This window comes from Rhinolophus sinicus, linkage group LG07 (genome assembly GCF_036562045.2).
Source record: "Rhinolophus sinicus isolate RSC01 linkage group LG07, ASM3656204v1, whole genome shotgun sequence".
Classification (NCBI taxonomy): Eukaryota; Metazoa; Chordata; class Mammalia; order Chiroptera; family Rhinolophidae; genus Rhinolophus; species Rhinolophus sinicus.
In genome coordinates, this window is record NC_133757.1 from 40162458 (window position 1) to 40185431 (window position 22974).

The window sequence follows — 22974 nt, forward strand, 5'->3', positions numbered from 1 at the left end:
TAATCAACAGTCTTTTCCTCTTGATGCAGAGGCTAAAGGACTTTGTCCAAAGTGCCATGTGTGCTTTTGCATTCCAAAATGAAGACAAAAGCAAACATAATTTTGAATTGTCAAAAGTAATACTGAGGGTGCCAAAAAAATGTATAAAAGTGGGCCCTTTGGTCAACGTTGCTCAAGCAGCACTTTGTCATAATCAGAAGTGTCTGGATGCTGATGGTAACCACTTTGAGCACCTCTTGTAATTGCAGAAGTCAAATGTGACTTGTATTCAACTTTTGTTACCGGTATATATTGAGTATTACAATGTTAATACAGTTTTCCTTTCTTAAAATGTGTATACATTTTTTTTGGCACCCTCTGTATATTTACATCATCCTTTAATATCGTCTCCAAGAACTATCACAATCTCTACTGATCCATATCAATAGATATATTGCGCATTCTATGGAAGACAAATCTGACAAAGAAACAGTTAAGGCTCACTATCCCTTTCACAATTCCTGCTCAGCTTATGCCTAAACTCAAGCCAATCCTCTTTCCAGCACAGTATCTGCCTGAGGAAATAGGTCAAGCTAAAATGGATTATAGACGCCCATCTACATTTTAGGTCCCCCACGCCCATTACTGAGAATTACGTCATGTTTCTAGGGCATGTGTAAGAAAATATGTTGGCAATCCTACACAAGAGAAGAAAGGGTAAGAAGAAAGCATCACATACTCTAAAAACCAGAATGTGAATTAAAGAAGAGTTAACACGGAGGTCACTGCTGTCATATCCACATGTGAATCATGCCCTATTGAGCCCTTGTCCGCCATTTCTCACCACTGCCAGAATTCAGAAATGCCTGAGTTCCCTGGAGTAAAGGAGGGTATTTGCCTACCCTATAATCATTCTCCCTCCTTCCTTTATAAATGAAGCTGGCATTGTGCCCAGATGAAAAATTATTATTTCTCAGCTTCCCTTGCATAAAGAAGGAGCCAATGAGATATAAAGAGAAATGGTTAGGTGGAGCTTTTGGGAATACTCTATCGCCTGACTTTCTTTCCTGCCTGTTGCTTCAAAATCTTTACTGCCTAGCTCCTGTCTGTTTACGACATGAGAAAAATAGTCTCATCAGTTTAAACCACTGTAGCTAGGTCTTTTTTTCTAGCAGATGAAGCGAATCCCTAACTAATAAAACTACCTTTGCTTACGGTCAAAGTCTAGAAAAAACTGATCAGGGCCACTGCCTCAGAAAGTAGGGATAGTTGGCCATGTGGCAGAGATAGCATTACAGAGGCTCTTATGGAGGCAACTGTGCTATGGGAATGAGAAGGTCCTATTAGAAAAACTTGTGTTTAATTGACTGTAAAAGATATGCCTAAGGCTCAAGGGCTGTTATAAGGAATTAGTTTAAGAACTGCTTTTCAACTCTGTGTCAAAGATGTTTGGCAGATGCGAAACCAGAAATACAAAGTCTTGTTTCACAAATATAAAGCTGGAAATCAACTACAAATATATCAGCTGGTGACCAGTGTAAGAGTTATTTGAGAATTAAAGGTGGATTGGATTCATTTTGTTGCATTTATTGTTTTGTAACTCTTGTTACTTCTACACTGCTTGGCACTAGTTGTGTCAAAATTATTGCTCTCAAGTGAGAAATAAATAGTTCACTTATTAATTATTCACTGGTTGTCTACCAAGAACTTGGGGTTATTTATAATAATAGAAAAGTGGCTCAGGCTTAAAGGGATATTAAAATTAACTGGAATGAAATAGACAAGCATTACATTTTTTTCACAATTTTATATAATTTTTAAAATTGTGGTAAAATATACATAATGTGTAACTTACCATTTTAACTATTTTTAAAATACATTAAGTACAGTCACATTGTTCTCCAACCATTAGCAACATCCAGCTGCAAACTGAAACTCTACCAATTTAACACTAACTCCCCACTTCTCCCCCCAACCTCAGTTCCTGGCAACTAGCGTTCTACTTTCTGTCCCTCTATAAGTGACATCACACAACATTTGTCCTTTTGTGTGACTGGCTTGTTTCATTTAGCGTAATGTCTTTGAGGTTCATCCATGTTGTAGAATGTGTCAGAATTTCCTTCCTTCTTAAGGCTGAATACTCCTCCTTTGTATGAATATTCTACATTTTGTTTATCCAGCTATCCTTTAAGGGACACTTGAGTTGCTCTCACCTTTTAGCTATTGTGAATAGTGCTGCTATTCCCTTCCTTCCTTCCTTCCTTCCTTCCTTCCTTCCTTCCTTCCTTGTCCTTCCCTTTCCTTCCCTTTCCTTCCCTTTCCTTCCCTTTCCTTCCCTTTCCTTTCCTTTCCTTTCTTTAAGATAAAGTTTTCTCAAAAACCAAAGCATAGCTTTTTGTTAGAAAGAATGTCAGGATCAGAAATTATTGGGGGTGTGGGGGGGGAAGGGGGAAAGCAGCATTTAGATGAAAAGCAAGCTGGGGGGCTTGGTTTTGAATTATAGATTTCACTGGGTACAAGTCTGGAAAGGACGGGGTAGCAGATGTTTGAGAAATACAGAAAAAGAGGTTCTGAGAAATACCTATCAAACATATTCTCTAAATGTAGAAAGTACCTAAAACTTGCTCCCTTGAAGTATTCCAAGTAACCTAGAACAGCCCGAATTCATTGATCTGTGTGTACAAGAGGTTTGATATAAACACTAAGTTTAAAGAAGAGCAATGTAGCTGCCCCAAAATTAATGAGTAAAACAAGGATATAAAAAGCACTAAGGATGCTACAAGTTCCTTCAAACAATAGTGCTTCGTAAAAGAATTGGATGCCATTTAAATTGTAATTTGCATCATTCTAATGTTTTTTGATCATAGTCACCTGCTCAACAATAGATAACTTAACCAACAGAACTCTATTAACCTATTTTCCAATGAACTCTTCTTTGCGATTCACCTCTCAAATCAGAACACCAAGGTAATGAGAAAGCCATATCCTCTACACATCTCTTTGCTGAGAAATCTAGGTTGTCTAATGGTCAAAAATGCTCTAACAATAAGGATAAAGATTCTCTTTAGCAATAACCAAAACACATAAGCAAAACCTCCCAACTTAATTTATGAAACATAAATCCCTTGAAGACAATGTTTTATGGTCGGGGAAAATGTAACACATATTTTATAACTTTGACAAATCAGAACTTTCTTACACCCTCAAGCTGTGCTTCTGTTTTTAATTTGGCTAAAGAGTACTTTAACTTTGTTTCCTTCCCAGGCTCCAGGATGTCCTAGATTTTCAAGGAACATCAATTGACAAGTAAATATTTGTAGAGCGTCAACCACAAGAGTTGACTAAATAGCTGAAGGCACAAATTTCCTAAGGGGCTTACATTTCTGTGATTTTTAAGTGGTGCCTAAATGAGGAGGGTGTGACAGATGACGCAAAAGTGGGAGTGCACAGAGACACTGAGGGACACTGCCCGCCAGTGTCCTCATGCTGTCGAATTACAGGTACCTTTGCAGCCGCATGAGGTGAGGCTCCTTGGTCCAAAAGCAGAAGGGCCACTTTCTGATTATCGTAATGTGCAGCTACATGCAGTGGAGTGAGCCCGCTCTGAAAACACGTGCAGAAACAACAACCAGTGTCAAAAGTGTGTTAACATCAGCAGCCTAGATTTAGCAGATGGGATTAGATTGGCTATAACACAGGGAATAATTTACATTCCATCGTCCACAATACTGGGACCTCAGCATCCACCTCCTTTTTCTGAAATGTTCTTCATCCTATGAGACTTAAATATGGTTCAGTTATAAGTTAGGGGGCTGCTGGTGAATATTAGCAAGTGCTTGTTTTGTTACTATGGCACTGGCCTGCTACAGGATGGCCGATGACCTCATACCTTCCCAGAAGCATCTGGAGAAGCACTTTTCTGTAGCAGGAGATTGGCTACTTCAAGCTTCCCATATTTTGCTGCCACATGAAGGGGAGTAAATCCTTTCTGGAAAAAGAAACATAAAAATAATGAACAACAGAAAAGACGCAAAGGCATCGCTTTTCTGGAACTGATGAATTATGCTAATGTGAAGAGCAGTGAAGCCTGCACTTAAGGACCAAGACTGGTAGTTTACAGTGAAAGCGTCCCCTTACCAACAAGGAAGAGCAGGACATTTCAACTTTTTCTCTCTGCTGACTGACCCACAACGTGCCACTCATGCTGGGCTAATCAGGCATCTGACCAGGAAAAAGTTGGAGAGCTGGATCCAGGGCTTATTCTAGGGCCATCTGGGGACTTCACATTGTGTGAAGAACAGGTTCCAGTCCCAGGTGCAATTTGGATTGGAGGGCCTGGGAAAATGCTGGGCAAATGTGGACCTCCCGTAATCTCAGACTAGAGTCTTTCTCTTCTCCTTTCACCATTTCCATATGTATATATGCATCTTTATGTGTGTTTCAATCTTCAGAAATAGGAGTCAGAGATTCTCCCACCTTAGCCACCACAGGGGAACAGAATAATAAAACACGGTTCTAGCCCAAGAAATAGGTAGAGTTGGACCCTGAGGTTAAGTAGCTATGCTCCCTTGCTTCCAACTTCTACAAGGATCTGGGTACCAAGCAGTCAGTCAACAAGCACTGTTAGAAGGGTCCCAACATGACTCAGGACTGCAGGGTGATCAACACATTTGACTTCAAGAGATTATAGCCAACTAGAGTCAATGGGCAACTGGCTTGGTGGAAAGGATGGGGCACACAAAACACCATCACCCATTTCTCTGTTTCACACACTGAATAAGATCCAGGAACTTACATCTACTGAACAGCCTAAAGAATCACAGGGAATGAAGTTTGAAGCACTTATTTTTTTCAGATAGTTTTCCAAGTATTTATAATTAGCTTGTGCATTGATTAGACATTAATGCTTCTTCTCTGCATCCAAATAAAGAGAGTGCAACACGATTTCTAGATTTCTAAGACATGCTATAGGGCAATTAATTCATCTTCCTATCACACTTGCTAGGTTTACACAGTATCATAAGAAAAATGAGCTCTAAATTGTGCATTCTGCAACTGTGTGGGATGTTACTACTTTAAGGCATCAGAGTTGAGAAAAACTCAAACCATAACAAGAACAACAAACAAAAACAACCCAAGAAAATTCCCCCTCCTGATTAGAAAGTGTCATAAAAGTATTAACCAACTGAGCTTTGATAATGCGGTTTACATGCATGGCCTCAGCAAGAGAAACTCTGGGTGTGTTTCTCAACCACCATTTAAATCTATCAAATAACTTGAAAGAAATATCTGACTCTAGATACCAATAAGTTTTCATTAGAAGGTAATGTACTGAGAAACTTATGACAGATAGCCAGACACAGACACAGACACACACCTGCCTAAACTACCCTCCCCAACCCCAGGGCTTTGCAGACCAGTGCTTATGATTATCCTGGGATCCTAAGGGTACACGATGTTGTACAGCCTTTGCACCTACGACTAGGTACAGAGTATCTAAATACCTATTAGGTTGGCGCAAAAGTAATTGCTGTTTAAAAGGTTAAAAATTGCAAAAACTGCAATTACTTTTGCACCAACCTAATATTACTAGCAATAGGTACAAAGGAATTGTAAGGAGGATATAGTTTGGGGGCTACAGCAGGAACTGTATGAACACATTGGGAATTGTAAGGAAGATACATCTGGGGGAACAAAGCAGGATTCCAAGATTCCCTTTCATACCTTTGTTGTTATAGATAAAGATGCTCCACGATCCAAGAGGAATGCGGCTACGTCCTCATGCCCTTCTCGGGCTGAAAGGTGGAGTGGGGTGTACCCGGATGTCGTGGCTGCATTTGGAGACGCTCCTTGCTGCAACAGCTGTTGTACTATATCTGCCTTCCCCAATCGGGCAGAAATGTGGAGTGGGGTTTGGTTATCCTAAATGGCAAGGCAGAAATGCATGGCTGATTAGCTGAGAAAACAATGGCGTGGTTGTGAAACATTCGGCAAACTGCGTGGTATCAGAGGCTATGTTCAACTCTTTGAGTCAATGTTGAAAAGAATCTCAAGGTTCAGGAAGGTGGAGATGGTGGATCAAAGCTCCTTAAATACTCTTCTATGAACCTATTAGTATGAAAGTACGAAAGACAGTTCTATCTATAAATTATTCCCACTACCATCTGTCATACTTTATCTGTTTTTACTTTCTGATGACTCATTTTGAGGGACTCATTTACTCCAAGGTAAAACTCCAATACCTTGGAGTGATATTATACCTACATCAGTTATTATGCACTCATATAGAATGGATTATTTTATTGGTGTTGCCTTTCCACATCCAAAAGCTGAGGGAGAAGGGGCAGTATAGGGTGGCACAGATATGCCTACACAGTGGCTCTCAGCCGACAGGGCTGGTGGGGGCTGAAAGCCAGCCTACCCTTTGCCAAGCTGTGCATCCTGGCATGGGCTGCATCTGCCTCAAGTGGAGGGGCACATTATTACAAGTCACCAAAAGGCTTGAGGCACTCATATGGTCCTGTACCCATCGCACCTTATCCCCAAGTAGGAGGGGCATCTATTCCTCTTTGCTCAACAAAGAGCCCTACGGGGATCCTCCAAAGAGAAATCCCTTACTGGAATACAAACAAGTTCAGGTAAATACTTTATGCGGGGAAGGTAGAGAGAAGAGGGTACAACACAGGACACTGCTTTGGAAAGGTCAGCAGGCTATGGGTCAAGGTCAAAGCAGGAGGTCAAAAGCAAGGTCAAAGCAAGGCCAAAACTTCCTTCTGTGTTACTAGTAGGAAGTGCAAGAAGAATTAGGGGAGATGCCACAAGGAAAAAGAGGAATACTGAAAACAGAAAAAGATAATTGTCAAAGGAAAATCTCATAAATCTCTACTAATGTCACTGCCAGCGCTAAGCATGTACTGAGCACTTACATGTCCCAGGCTCTGTTTGAAGTACTCCACCTATATTATTTCATTGATCATCACAGCAATCTTATGAATAGCAGCTATCACTATTCTCATTTTCTATATGAGGAAACTAGAAAAGGAAATGTGACACAGAGATGGTAATGGATTCATCCCAAGTTACACAGCTAGTAAAGGGTGGACCAGCGTGCAAGCCCAGGCAGTCTGGCTGAGGAAGTCAGGCTCTTAACCATGATACATACTGCCTCCTTAACAAGTTGGTAACTATAAATCTTCTCCTCAATTTCAGTTTCTGGGTAGAATCATTTCTTTGACACAATGATTTGATATGTAATAGAAGTAAAAAATGTGAGGTTTCTTGAAATTCATGGGAGAGTGCGGCCTCTCTTAACCATTCCACTTACCTGATTTAGTGGATTACCCAATATCTCTGGATCAGGGGTCAGAAAACTACAATCCCAAAGCGAGCTGCCACCTGTGTTTGTAAGTCAAGTTTTACTGGGACACAGTCATGTCCATTTGCTTCTGTGTTGTCTGTGGCTGCTGTTGCTCTCCAACCACACAGTTGAATAGCTGTGGCAGAGACGGTGCTTCGTGCCAAGCCTAAAATACTTACTAGTAGGTCCTTTACAGAAAAAGTTTGCTGATCTTTGTTTCTAGATCTTCTGTAAAATCCACCAGCCGGCCCCAGATTGTACTGGACACTCCAGACTTGTGGTCTGCTGCTTAGAATGTCACAACCTTTGGATCCACCTGCAGATTTTATGCTTCCCAAGACCTAGTGTTTATTCCCACAGTAGTATGTTTGCTCTAGTTACTTTACTAATCTGTACTATATTTGCACTAATTACTTTAATTGTACAATTAAATGATAAACATCAATATGAAAGGTTTTATTTTTCCCTAAAAATGCTAAGTTGAAAGCTTCGGGAAACCTTGATAGATGTTGATTTTAAAAAAACAAACAAAAAAACCCACTAACAATTATGATCTGATTAGATATGGGTGAGACAGCTGACGACACTGGGAGAAAATAACAGAAGTCTAGAAATATTCTGTATTCACACTGCTTCACAAATGTCTTTGTTTTCTCTCCACTTAACCCAATACTTAAAACTGTAGCCCATGTAAATAAATAGCAGATAAATATACATTTATATATTGTAGGTTAAAATTAAATCATTAGGGCATTTATGTGTACGATTCCTGACCTGACCTACCATTTTGACAACCAGACCCATCCCCAATAGTGACAGATAAGTGGGTTTCTTCTGGAGGCTGAACATCGGGCAGAAAATGAAGCATTCAAACTTAACCCTCGAGCAGCTCTTTTTCCATGAGAAGGCAGATCCCTGAAGCAACTCGATCCTAGTCTTGGGGTTTATGGTTTCACCACTTGTGGAGAAAAAGTAAAAACTTCCTTTTTCATTTTGTGGCTATGACAGCTGACATTTAAGTCAACCAAAAGAGCTCAATTATGCTTCCAATTCATGCTCGTTCTAGAAGCTCTGTGCATAAGACCTTCTCTATAGAGTGCAAAGAACTTTGGACCAAGTCTAGGTTCATTTCCTAATCTGTTCCTGACGAGCAACGTGCCAAGCACACACAGTTCTTTCTGGTACTAAGTGCCTGTTCTATTTAATTCTGTTTGTTGATTGAATGGAGAAATGTGCGGGAAGGGGTTTTTACAATACCACTTGGTCAGAGACTATTCACTGGAGGTTGTTCACTACTTTTAAAAGCTGTTTTTGGATGAGAGCATGCAAATATTTTAAGGTTTTTATTAAAATCCAGGGTTTTCCCTTCAATAGCAAATGTTTGCCTGTGTTGCACGTACCTTAGCTTTAGCTTCCACCTGAGCTCCATCTTGCACCAGATACCGCACGACTTCGGCTTGCCCGGACCGAGCTGCCATGTGCAGCGCTGTTTCTCCTCTCTGGGGAACAGAGGTCAGAGTCAATTAACTGCAGCTCTGAAGAAGAGTGGCATAATTTATTTGCATAAAGCTTATGATGTAGGTTTTATGGTTTAAGTAAAAAGGAGTCCCAAGCTCTTCCTTATTGAAAACCAGGGAAGCCAGGAAATTAAATACACAAGAACTTCACCGAAACCTGATCCATGATGGAAGGACTTTGGTGCAACCCCAGGGAGCCTTGTCATTAGCTGTATCAGAAGTGCTGTTGAATAATGTTGAATGTGGCCTCACTGGGGGTTGAAAGGCCACTGCTCACAGGGGCCAAGAAGGAGGGGGAGTGAGTGAAGAGGGCAGGTGGGGAGTGCTCAGAAGAAACCCTGCCCTGCTGGAGACAGGCAGCCACTTCTGGACCATCTGCAGGCTGCTGTAGTAGCTGTGCAGGACGCCAGCCACATCATGCCACACCTTCATATGTTCCCAAAGCAGTGGATGTCTGGATATTTGTGAACACTTAAATGTTGGCCACAAAATCAGAACTCAAAACAAAGCCCACAATGCTGCACAGGCAACACAGACACACCAGAAGGCCGAACTTGGCTTGTTAACTACTGGTCTGCATCCCCTGCTTTCTCTCAACAGATCCGCATCCTAGCCTTTGGGCATTACCCCAAGGGGTCATTTTCTTTGGCACTGAACTCCTCCCACCTGTCCCTCCATTTCACCAAGGAGATTTTAATTCAGATTACCTATTCACTTATTCGACAACAACAACAAAATTGAAAACAATATAGAAGACATGGATAGACAGAAATGTAAAACGTCATAATAATGAATTATATTCTCCCACACAAGTGTGCCCATGTGAAACCTGCTTTAATAAATTGAGCTGTGATTTAGATGGGTCACCCACCTCCATGGAAGGTATACAAAGACATATTTCACACAAAACTTGTTAAGGTATTTACTGGAAAGGCCTTGAGGATGTAGTTTACCATATTACCCAGTATTCTCTATATGAGGGAAACCTCTCTCTATTGTGTTAGTGCCAGGAAAGATTGTATTTCAGCTGAGAATCTGGTCTGTTTCTATCTGGTAGATGTGCTGATTCTGGCTGCTAGACGACAGAGAGCCGTGTTGCAAGCACACCCTCAGGATCAATGTGCAGGACCTTCTGGAGGCCCTTTCTGGGCTTCTTTTATTTTCACTTCCTTCATGCTCCTGAGCCCATCTAGTGTTCTTATGCTTGTGGTCTGGTGTGCTAATATTACTATGTCAAAGTTAAAATCCTGTAAAACAATGTCAAATGCCACATGCAGATCTAGGGTGATAAATTCCTCCTCTGATATTTATTCTGAAGTGAGTCTCATGATTCTGCAGCAAGATGCTTAGTGGGGGAAAACAACATTATCTGACAATCTATGAAATGAGTTCCATGGGTTTGCTATAAGATGGGCAAGCACGCTACAGAGGAATTACTTTGGAGTTACTAGAAATCACAATAATCATAGCATTTGAACCACCTTTTCAATGTGCAACACTTCTTAATGCTTCTATTACAAAAAAAAAAAAAATCTCCCTCTCCATAAAAACTTAAGTTTTAAAAGTGTACTATCCAGCAGCAAGGTACATAGTCTGTAAGTCCTAACAACTAGTAACCAGCTACAGTGATTGAATGGATCTTGCCTTCGAAGGAAATCATTTATTCTCAAATTCTGTCCTTTTTAGTGGTCCAATAAAAAGGTCTAAAATATTGTAATTAATTTACTTACAACAAAAAATAAGTAGATAAAAGCAATCTTTGCCAGTTTCTTAAATACTCACATTTGGACCTTCTCTGTTGAAAGATACTTACCACGTTGGTGGTATTTGGTGAGGCTCCATGATGCATTAGTTGTGATACAATGTTTACATGCCCCATGAAGGCAGCAACATGGATTGGGGTAAGGCCCGACTAGGGAGAAAAGAGGGAAATGGGAAAAGTCGGTTTATTGGCTTATCATAAAAAACGGTTTGTTTGCCTGTCTGTCTATCTGCCATCCATCCATTCATCCCCTCCATCTATCCATCCATTGATTGGTCCATCTACTTTAAGATAACTAGTTTGTTGATTAGAACAGAAGACATCTAGACAGTCACTTCTATTTTACAGATTCTATAAGGCAAATATATCAATACATAATCATCATTTCCCTAAAGCACGTTTATGAGTGTTAGCAATTAAGGTTACATAATTAAGGAAATTATTATTATAATGGTCACTAGACTACACCTTAATTTTTGTTTGCTTCAAATCCTACAAACACACCCCCATAATATTTGTGCTTTTTACATAAAATTTTTCCATTTTTAAATTTTGAGAATTTAATTCCACTTGTAACATGAATATCATAATTTGGCAAAAATATTTAATATGGCTAGAAAAGCTAACCTTTTGTTTTTTTTTTTAAAAAAAAAGGAGAGAGAAGGGGATGACTAATCTCAAAAGAAATTTGAAAAATGTCCAAAGAAACTGAAACAAATTCTATACAACAAAAGTGAGGTAAAAGACAGAAGGGGAAGAATTCTGGTTGCCCAGATTTGAAACAGTGGGAAATGAGGAAAATGGGGAAAATAATTTTGTTATAACATGGAGCTTTTTTTCCATCAGCAGGGGGAGTCATTAGAACATGTGCAAAGCAAACCCTCATCCTGTCTAAACTGCCTGTTGGAGCTCTTACGGAGCAAAGGCCTGGCAGAGGACCTTCTCCATGGCTGACATTTCTGGGCAGTTATTCAAGCATCAGTCAAAAATGTACTTCTACTTCTGAGCCTATTCTAATCTTTAAGAAGAGTTGCCATGCACTGAGAATAAACTTATTATTTTATCATTAAAACGACACGGCACTTACTATGAAGCCATAAGACTGATGATACAAGAGTAAATCAGTATTGGTATTTTCTACCATTTAACGGTTTAAAAATTACAAATCAAGGCAAATATTTCATTTGAAGAGAAGAGACTGACGTATGAGGTAAAGCAATGATCACTAGTCTAGATCTCAATTTTTATGTTTGCTTCACACCCTTGTTGTTACTGATGCATCCAACAAACCTTTACTGAATGATCTACTAGGGGCCAGGCATTGGGGGAACACAAACACCAGTAAGACTCAGGCTTGCCTGGAAGGAGCCCGCAATTTCCAGGGGGCAGAGGGACGGCTAGGTCCTAAGTAAACCAGCTGGAGAAGTGCTTTGATGGAACTATGCACAGGAAGACGTGATGGTCCCAAAGAGGAGATCCTAGTCGAGGCAAGGGGGTGAGGGAGGTTTCCTGCAGAAGGTGACCCCAGATCGGGTCCTGAAGGAGGTGTAGGATTAGTCTGACAAAGGGGCAGTAACATATAGAGCAGGCTCAGATGCAGAGGTGAACAAAATGGTCTCGGGAAGTGCTGAAGCCTAGAATCCACAGAGACCAGAGTTTTGGGGTGGGGTGGAGGATGGCATGAGTCTGGAGGGTAGATACCAGGCTTGCTTTGCTGTGTTGAAGGCTCCGCCCTGACCCTGATGGATTGTTTCTCTAAGTCCTGTGTCAGTTTGAACAGAAGAAACCTAGAGATAGTTCTTTACTACCTTCAACAACCCTGTGCTTCATTAAGTTTTTAGAGAGACTAATCCTCAGTTTACAAACAGACAGAAGTTGTCTTATGCAGGGTTTCTCAATCTTGGCATATTTGTCATTTTCAGCCAGATAATTCTTTGTTGTGGGAGGCGGGACATTGTAAAATGTTTAGTAGCATCTCTGGCCTCTAGCCACATGGCCAGTAGTACCATCAAGTTGTGACAAGTAACAATACCTCCAGACATTGTCCAACACCTGTTGAGGATGGGGGGCACAATTGCCCCCAGGTGAGAAGCACTGCATTTAGGATTTCATATAAATTACACTTTCAGTGACCCGTGAGCACGAGGCCTGTGTTTTGGGTTATGCTTCTCGTCATGGTAATGTATCAGCACTCACCCACCCACACTTCTGGCTGCTCTCCTTGGTACTGGCAGCCCCTCGGGGGGGAAGGCTTACACAGTAGTCTGTGGCGATCACACACAGCAAACTAGCTGGTCCTTGGGAATGACACCGGGACTCCGGCTGTTGAGGCTATACTTTCCTGCAGCCGGGGAAGCCCAGAAATCGTCCTCCGCTTACCTCGGTTACGGCTTGGATGGATGCACCATGTTTCAGAAGGAGTTCCATTACTTTAATTCGATTCTTCTTGCAGGCAATATGAAGAGGGGTAAAGCCATTCTGCAAGGGACAAAGACACATATCTACTTGGCTACATTCCATTGAAATTCAATTCTACTGTGTGTGGTAAAATGTTTTTGCTCAAGTGATGTTCTATAAAGATTTGGAAATGAACAGAAACAACAAGGGGCTAAACAGATTCTTTTCTGGAAGCACAAGTAGTCTAGCTGGTTCTAGGAACCCAAGATGCCCTAGTAATCATGAACAGAAAGTGTATTTCTTTGTTACAGTCTCCTGGGAGCTCAGGCAAAATGCTCATGCTATTTCTTTAGAGTATTTTATTTTGGAATTCACTCTTCCAAATACTATATCCCTTCTCTACCTCATTTCAAACACAGACAAAAAACAGCTGGTCCAGAGACTTGTCCACAAAGTCGAAACTTCACCAATGCCTAGTCTGACTTCTCTGCCGCATTTTAGAGCAAGTACAAGGCCAATTATGGAATATTTTCATTCCTCCCAGCTTTAAGATTCAAGTAGGTACTTACTCCAAGGAAACAGAAAGTTAAACAACCCAACATTATTTGGATCATTTGGTTTAATATTTAATCTAATAAAAGAACCTCCTATTTAACAAATTACCTACCAAAGTGTACCGCCTTATAATTGAGAGCATGGCACATATTTTAGTCGCCATAGAGAACTATAAAATATGAGGGTCCACTATAAAAGCTTAGGTGAAAGTCACCGCAGATACTTCTGTGGATGTTCTGAGAGCATTTCCTTGGCTATAGTCCATCCCAGGATGACTGGCTCCAACCTTTACGTGTTATGAAATCTTCAGAGTCATAGGAAAATGAGAGTGAAAGCCCACGCCCTGTTTTCAGGCTCTTTTCTTGTATGGAAAAATGAGTCATGGTTGCTCATTTCGTTTCCTCCCATCTCAGAATTCAAAGATACGTTTGATATACTGGGCAGGTCAACAGCTCCTAAAATGCTGCTCTGATAAAAGCTTTTAGAATTCCTATGGCCACGGCCATGGAGCTGCCTGGGGTCTGGAGAGCTCCTCTCTCCTTGTTCTTTTCTGGCCACTCAGAATATCAGCCAATGGAGCCCCCAGAGGCGCGTGGATCCATTCAGTTAGGGTGACCGCACCAGTTGGAAAGGAGCACAGACCTTCCCTAAAGTGGTTGATTGGATGACAGCTTTTACCTCAAAATTACTAGTAAACTCAGATGTTCTCCCTAAAATTTGGTGACTTATGTTTTCCTACACATGGGTGCTTATTCTGAGTTAAATTTAAAAACAGCTTACTAAATTGGGACCGTTTCGTTTTGCAAGGCAACAGAGGCTGTTTTCCTGAGAAAACCAAACCATTGTACAGAGCTAAGGGTTAAAATAGCAAATCATTTCAGGAGTTAAGACTACAGATCAGACCAAAATTTTGATCTGAACCCACAGAAAAAGTAGATGACAGGCAATATTTCATTGTCTTACATGGTTAACAGAAAATTTTAGCTCATAAATTCCTAGATCTCTCGTTTAAGTTTTCTGATCATTTTGCCTGCTTTTAGATTTCAAAAAAACTTAATTTATAGAATGATAACTTTACCTATAGTAAGATAAGATGGACCACCTCAGTCTTTTTATATTTGTATAGTTTTGGGGTTTCATTTATGTAAGAGAATCACCAGTGTGATCAGAAAGGGGTTAATGTTTTAATCCCATCAGCCTTGGTCATGTCAGAAATAGGTTTTGTAAACTTCTGAGAAGGAAACTTGAAAAAGTTGACAAAAAAGTGCAATTTGTTTAATTAGACCTCCCGTGTGTATCTCCTCACAAACAGTCCCTTCACATACAGAGGAAGCCTATTGTCAGCAAAACAACGTAGGCTGGATTTGTTGGCTGAGCTACTCACCAGGGCTTTGGCATTGGGGTTAGCTTTCTTGTCCAAGAGAACCTTGGCGACTTTGTAATGGCCACAGTGGGCAGCCACATGTAGGGCAGTCAGGTAGTCATTGGTGACGTCATCCACGGGCACGTTATGCTGGAGGAGAAGCTGGACACAGTTTAAGTGATCCCCTTGTGTGGCCATGTGCAGTGGAGACAACCCATTCTGGAACACAGAAGAAAATCAGAGTTTACTGTTTTACATTTGAAACATAAATGTGCCAAAACATAAAATACAGTACAACTATGAACAAGTGAAAACATAGTTTTTTGCATGGAAATACCTTCTGTGTGTAAAAGATTTTGACAAGTGTTTTGAACTACAGCTACTTTAACACTAGTCTTCTCACTTCTTATATCAATAGAAAACAAACTTTCAAGGATGGCTTCTTTTTCTGACTTAAAAGTAGCATGAACTCCACTAGGTGCATTACTTATTGCATCCTAGTGAATTAGAATTCTTAATATTTAAGACTTAAAAGCATAAAACAAAAGCGGACACAGATTGGTGTTCATTAGACTGGTTTTTATTTTGTCCTTACAAGTTACTAATACATGATATTATTGACTACACTGATTCAATGACTAAAGAGGGTCTGACCAGAATACCATTTCATCTCACATCAACGAAGAAAGGAAAACTTTTCCCTTTTTCATCAATCTGGTGCCTTCATGTATCTATGATAAGAAAATGCAAGGCATTGACCAACTCATTAACTAATGCCTGCCTTAGTCATTTAAATCAACGGGGTTTGATGACAGAGTTAATTATGTGCAAAATGAGTAAAAATTCATTTGAAGCTGAGACAAGACATGAATGGGGTCAAAGGTAAACAGAACCTTAAAAAGATTAGAGTGACACTTAGTATTCAGTATGTGTTTCCTACTGAAGGCAAAAACAATCTATGTATTAAGATGTCAGTTTTTTAAAGCATGCTTCCTTTAAATATAGAGGCACAGTGGAGGAGCCTGGGAAATTCTTAGAGAATCCAATTATCAAGAGTGTCTCTATTAATGACTATAACATAATTAAACATATTTTTTTGGGAAAAAAGTGACAGCAAATTCAGTTCCCCCAAAAATGGTCATCAGTGAACTTTGAAAATAATGATATATTTAATATGCACTGATGAACCAGATATTTCTGAATCTTCTAGGCCAAGTTATTTTCCACAGTTTATCTGTGAATGACATAAACAAGAGTTCAAGATAAGAAAGAAAAAATGCAAGGCTTCCTTTAGTCACTCTCATCATATATTTCATTCACTCACCATCATATATTTCAACTATTTGTGCTTCATGAAAGCAAGAGGTTCATGGGTTATAATTTCCCATATTGGCCATCAGAGCCTTGCATATACAGAGAGAGTTCAATAAATATTTATGTCAATTTAAAGACTCCATACACTGTTAATCAGGATATGTTTTGCCTAAAAAATTCCACGCAGACATTTTGAACCAAAGTAGAAACTAAGGGGCAACAAAGGATAGGAGCATTTCTCATCTGAGATACTGCCACCCCCGAACATATGCACGCATTTATTTTCTGCCAAAACATTCTTTTGCTTTCTGTTTTGATATAGTCTTTGAGGAAAACATGAAGTAAACAAAGACACCAAATCTACGAGAATAAGTGACTTAGTGAAGAGCAGAAAAGGAAAGCAGTGTCAGTAAAAGGAGAACATTCTCTAACGATACACAAAATAACGATATATGAGTGGGTAACTTATAGGTCATTGGGGAAGGCCAAAAGAAAGTAAAGATCACCTGTCTTAGGGAGAGTGTCTTATTACATATGACACCCTCACCAAGCTGAAAATATAGAACCAATGGGATAGGATTTTTCTTAGCTCAGAAAGACAAACGTCTTGAAAAATTAAACAGACGGTGTTAAAATTAGGAATGCACTTATTCACTTACTATTCATTCAACAAATATTTATTGAAGGTCTACTATATGCCAGGCACTGATTTAGGTCCTTGGGGTACCACACTGAATAAGGCCAGGTTCTTGCTTTCATTTTAATGAAGAGAGAGAGATAGCAAACAAGTAAACGAACTAAGAAGAAGGCCTCTGAGAAGAAGACATTTGAGTTGAAAAATGTGTGCAGCCTGTAGATCTGGGACCAGTTGAGGGAACTCAATCTGAGAGAATCGGAGGTGAGAATAAACTTGGTATATTCTAGAAAGTGAAATAGGGCTGGTTGGCTGGAAGATGAGGAGCAGAACGAGAAGAGATGAGGCAGAGAGGTGGGAAAGAGTTTATTGTCAATACAGGGGAAGCTTGCAGTTAAAACATGGTAGATGTGACATGTATTTCTCTCTCCTTTCTCAAACTGCACTAAAAAGCATTACAGGAATTTGAAAGGTAAAATCCACAAGGCCATGCACATGTGTTTGCAGGTATACCTATACACCCACATCCACACATGGGAAAGAAAACAAAAATAGATGTGTGATGTCTACAAATTTTGGAATATGAAAAGACAATTTATGCATGTTAACTCACCCAGCAGAAGAAAGAAGGCTAAGACCTAAGTGTCTATGGAGGGATACAATCAGTAGTATGCTGATAAACAGCGGCTCTTTGAAAAGAGAAAAGCACTGACACATAGCATTTGCCAATCTCTATGATATAATGACCCCTACAGTCACAAATTTCAAGCTATCAACATCGTGCTACTGAGTGTGGAATTGAGAAGAGATGTGTAAAACAGCCTCAATGATCTGGCTCCAGCATGCCACTGGGTACACTAAAGTTGACTGCTTTACCTCTCCAATGCCCAAAGGTGGGGCATATGGAAACACAGTACCTTGAAAGATAAAGATGAGGGTTGGTGCCGAAAGCAGGATTGGTTCGCCTGTGTATGGAGCTGTCAGGTCTCCAGCCCTTCCAACCCAGCCAAGCCCAATGCCTGCCTCCAGCACCTTACAGGAAATCAGTTTAGTCTTTGGAGAAAGTGAATCAGAGAGATTCTGCATTTAGGGGCCCAGGCAGAGCAGAGGGCAGTAGTGAGGCTCTGGACTGTGAACAGGTGCTAACAAAAAGGGAAGGACTGGATAGGAGTTGTATAGTCTCCAGAGTTTGACTGGGTTCAAATCCTTGTTCTGCCACTAGCGGAGATATTTTGAGGAAGCTACTTTATTTCTTTGGGTCTCAGTTTTCTAATCTAGAAAAAGGGTATAATAGTAACATTAGCACCTTATAGAGTTATTACGAGGATTAAATGGGTTAATATATGTAAAGTGCTTAGAACCTGGTATGCAGCAATCAACCTATAGCATTAGTATGATTAAAGTATGCATAGAGAACAGGGATGCTGACAGCTCCTTTTCCTGACTCTGAATGTATTCACACAGCTGTACACTGCAAAAGGTTGGAGGATTCGTCTCTCAAAAAACTGAACTTCCCAGAGAAAAGGACAACTAATCCTGACATTACACGACCCCTCTGGCCTGACACACCTGAGTAGAGCCCTGCCTACACTCTCACAGAGCTTCTACTCAAACTGTAGTACCTGACAGTTATAGTTGGGTATAAACACTCGTGGAAAAACCCCAACATGAAAGAGTGAGCGAGAACTAACAAAGAGAAAATAACAAGTCTGAGGAATTAGGATATACATATGAGAGGCACAAAGAATTACATTAAAGAAATGTTATCTTGAATGTTCTTAGACAGGTAATAGAAAATATTGCATCCATAAAATAAGAACTGGATGCCATCAGAGAAGTTAAAAAAAAATTCTTGAATAATGAAAGCAGAGAAGAAAAAAAAAATCAGAGATTTCTCAGGAAAAAAACAAATAGATAATGAAATAAACAATAGGAGAAAAAAGATGAGACAATGATTTGATTTTTAACTATACCTATACTGCTTTGATAAAATAAAAATTAATTTTAAAGAGAACAATGGAAATTAATTGGAGGGTTTTTAGGCAGGAGGGTGACATGACTTGGTTGACAGCTCATACGGCCATTCTGACTGCAAAATGGAAATTGGATTGTAAAAGAGGAAGGGGAAAAATGGGGGACCAGTAAGGAAACTATTATAATCATTCAGTGAGAGATGATATGGCTCAGAAGACAGTAGTGGGGCAGAAAAAGAAAAAGAAAAAATAGATGATTTAGATGAGAAGCACTGAAAAGGCCAAGATGTCATCACATACAATGAAAAATTGTGACTGTTTAATTATTTTGGATAAAACCACCATCAACTTGACAATCTAAACCCTGCAACGAGTGATAGAATTATTCAGACCACTTCAACCCTGCCTATCTTCACTAGAGTAGGAAACACTGATTAGGGTGAGAACAGGAGTAATATGTAATTTTGTTTTGATAATATTTAGAGATTAAGGCTTTTTATAAAGCTTGATAGAGCTTCCAAAAATCACTGGTTAATAAAAATAGTAGTGACTATGAGGTAGTTCGTATGTCCCCAAATTTATAAATACTCTGTTTTTCAAACAGTGTCAAATGATTTTACCACTTAGAATATCCAGAAGACACTTAGTAAAACACATTTTTTCAGGCAATCATCATGCGTTCCTTTCAGATATGTCATTTTCCCTGTGGCCCAATTAAGGTGCAATCTTTCTAAAGTTTTATTCTTTATCAATAATATGACATCTTTGGCCTCTTTACTAGTTGGTGACCTCCCAAAAAATAAATCAAGAGGCTGATGTAAGAAAGCCAGCACCCAGACTTTAGAGAGCCTAGATCTTACAGTCTTTCCTTCCCCAACGAGTGATCATTTCTGAGCTATGAAAATTTCAGAGAGTAAAACCGAGTTCCAAGTGCTCTTGAAACAAGACAAAAACAACACACGCACAAATGGCTTTGTGATAGAGTGCATTCCATCACAATACTTCCTAAACCCATATGTATTTTGAGATTCTCCAAAGATTTGGTGAACAGAGCCACTCCAGCTGCTAAATTGAAATGATGGCATTTTCCTCTTGATTTAAAAGAATGGGTTACATAACCAGTAAAACGATTCAAAGTGAATACAGCCTAATTATCCAAAAACCTGGGGAGAAGTTACCTTGGTTTTTGAAAGAATGGGGGCAGCTCGATCGAGCAGCATTTCAACCACCTGCTCATGACCACTCCTTGCTCCGCAGTGCAGTGGCGTCAGACCATCCTGTTGAACAAAGGGCAACATCTTCAATTAGATTTGATGGGGATTTCTACACATGTAGAGTATTTATTCAAGATTCAGGACCAGTGAGCTTCAAACTTTATTTATATATCTGATGCAATCATTGCATTTTTTAAACTAGCAAAGTAAATTTTTCATAGTGGTTGCACAGTGTGTAATTTCCCACATATTAGAATATTAATATTTAAATACTAAGATTTAAAAACTAACTGTTTGACCACTTTTGAATATCCAATGGAATCCAAATACTGTAAGTAAATTGACATCTACCATTTTAAAAAAATACAAATAACCTTTGCAAATAGTAATTTTACATTGGTCATGTTTCTTCTAGCATTTCTATTTCTATACCACTTCCCCTACATAATTGTATCTCAATATAATTTTATGCTTGAGTGTTTTTATTGATTACCACATCATATTTCTCTACCACAAAAATACATAAATTTCGATTTAAAAAAGGTTTATAGATTTCCCGAGAACATAAGCTTTATGTATCAAAATAAATCTCCTGATTGCAATTATCAATATAATTATTGAAACATAATTGATCAAAACATCAAAAATATACTACACATTTTATGATTATTAAATAAGAGTAACAACTTATTAAAAATTCCCCTCTCGATGAGATGTATTTTTTCAAAACTAGTTTGTGTATCTGCTAATGAATATTACCTATTAATAAAATGGTTTAGCATCAATATTATCCCATATTTTGTCTTTATAAATGTTACTGCTGAGAAATCTTATCTGCATCAACAAGTAGATGGACTTTTGTTATAGCATTGTCACTAATTCTCTGAATTCCTTCTGAATTACATGCCAAAATCCCTTAATAATCTTTCACTAAAGATTTTTTGAAATGATCCATCATAAAACAATTTCATTAGGCCCTTCATTTTTATCGACAGCAATAGGATGTACAACCGTCTGATACGCAGAAGAATATGTTACCCAACCATTATACTCATGCAGTTCTTAACAGAGCACCATTATTGTGGGTGAGAGAGAGTTAGGCCTTTCTGTCATAATAGGGGAGAAGAACTATTGCATTAAAGGAAAGTGGGAAAGGAGAATTAGCAGGGAGGAAAGGAAGTGGAAGGTTACTCACTTAAAACTATCTAACTGGCCTTAAACTCTATGGAGATGTTTTCACGCACTCCAGCTTATGTATTCCCCAACTTGAAGATTCCCACAGTTGACAAGACCTACACCTCAAAGAAACACATCAAAATGTGATTCACTGTATGCAAATCACTGTCTAGATTGTGTGATATCTTGAAAGTAAGCTTAAACACCCTAATGTATAATAAAGTACAATCCTATTTCTAAACTACTAGCCAAATCTCAGAATTAAAATTCCTTAAACACAGAAATGTGAATCACAAACATTACATGACCTGATTTGAACATTCTGTAAGCATGTTTGAACACTCTGCCTTTTATGCTGATTTATAACATTTGCTCTTATAAACCAAAGTAAACAATATAATAGTCTTCCAAGTCAGAAACAGGATTTTGCTAATAAAATAAAATAAAATCTGAGAACAAATAAAAAACACCACGGAGTCCTACCTAATGTCTTCCCATTAATATAAAACCTGAAAATATCTGAAGGAGAAATAATAGAACAATCACATCTACCTTCCAACACAGAAACATTTCACATTCTCTGAATGTGATCATCTTTTATGAACTTAAAGGTCAAATCTATTTCTTTCATTTTCTCATAAGTAGCCTCTAAGATGTAAGAGGTGACAGACTATGTGTAGACATTGTCAAACTATGGTCACACAGAAAAAGTAATCATTCTAGGCCAACTCATTTATCCCTGAAAATGATCTTCCACAAAGCAAAATGCTACATATGGACTGCAAAGTGTTTGGCTATTTAAGAGCCAACCAAGTCTATCTCAACACCTTAATCCTTTGAAACATACTGTTCCTTACAGACATACTTTTCTGATTTCACCTTTAACAAAATTTTTTAATTATGGAAAATTTCAAACATATTTCAGCCTAAAGTAGACCAGTGATGTGTGCCTTTTGCTCAGTGTCAGCAACTGTTGCCTCATGATCAATCTTGATTCATTAATATCCTGACCTTTTTTCCTTTCTTATATTATGTCAAAGCAAATCCAAGACATGTTATCATTTTATCCTCACAAGTACCCCTATATGGAAGGGATAATCTTCATTATATACTTGTTGACTCTAAGGTTCAAAGAGGTTAAATTATTCGGCTGAATTTAGAACCAGGACAATGCTGACTGGATTGTCAATGCAAGACAATCAAGGACTGTCTTGGGAAGAGTTAGTAAGACAAAAACCCTCTGCTCAAACTTTCAGCCACACTTAGCCTTCTGTTACCTACACTCTGGATCTTCTACTTCTGACCTTTATTTATTTATTAAAAACTTACAGAATCGAGAGACTCAGTTAGGAGAGGTGACTTTCTCATCGTGCAAGCGCTGTGAAGTGCTATCATTCTACCCTTTGTTCTTTTTATCACCTTGTTTCAATGGAGTTACCTAGCTCGCCAAGGTAAGACCCATTAGCTTCCAGCTGAAATGCAAAGAGCTACCTGAAGCACAGCTTTCAACTGTAGTTTTACCTGCAGTGTTTTTAACATTGATTACAACTGGCTGACACCTTTGCATGTTCTGCAAGTATGCTCTGACACTTTTCAAAGGTGCAGGGCCCTTCAAATAGCCAGTTCCCGGCAGGAGAGAGAGGTGCCTCATCAGGAAGTTGGACAAAATGTCACGACTGCCTGGCGGCACAGGCAGTGCCAGCCCGGCTGTTGGGACATTCACAGGTCAGTGG

General features: G+C 39.2%; 1 protein-coding gene across 31 annotated transcripts in view; it reads right to left on the reverse strand.

The window, feature by feature from the left end:
- ANK3 (ankyrin 3) overlaps window positions 1-22974 on the reverse strand; it is a 591144-nt gene that overhangs the window by 129715 nt on the left and 438455 nt on the right. For 27 of the 31 annotated variants that reach the window (XM_074339469.1, XM_074339468.1, XM_074339475.1 and 24 more), the window contains 8 exons: window positions 20030-20128; window positions 14952-15149; window positions 12995-13093; window positions 10667-10765; window positions 8737-8835; window positions 5704-5901; window positions 3869-3967; window positions 3484-3582 (listed from right to left, as the gene is read on the reverse strand). In XM_074339469.1, coding sequence (XP_074195570.1) covers window positions 3484-3582; window positions 3869-3967; window positions 5704-5901; window positions 8737-8835; window positions 10667-10765; window positions 12995-13093; window positions 14952-15149; window positions 20030-20128 — 990 coding nt within the window. The remainder of the gene's footprint in view (window positions 1-3483; window positions 3583-3868; window positions 3968-5703; window positions 5902-8736; window positions 8836-10666; window positions 10766-12994; window positions 13094-14951; window positions 15150-20029; window positions 20129-22974) is intronic. The other 4 variants (XM_074339473.1, XM_074339472.1, XM_074339470.1 and 1 more) reach the window with 1 other exon arrangement.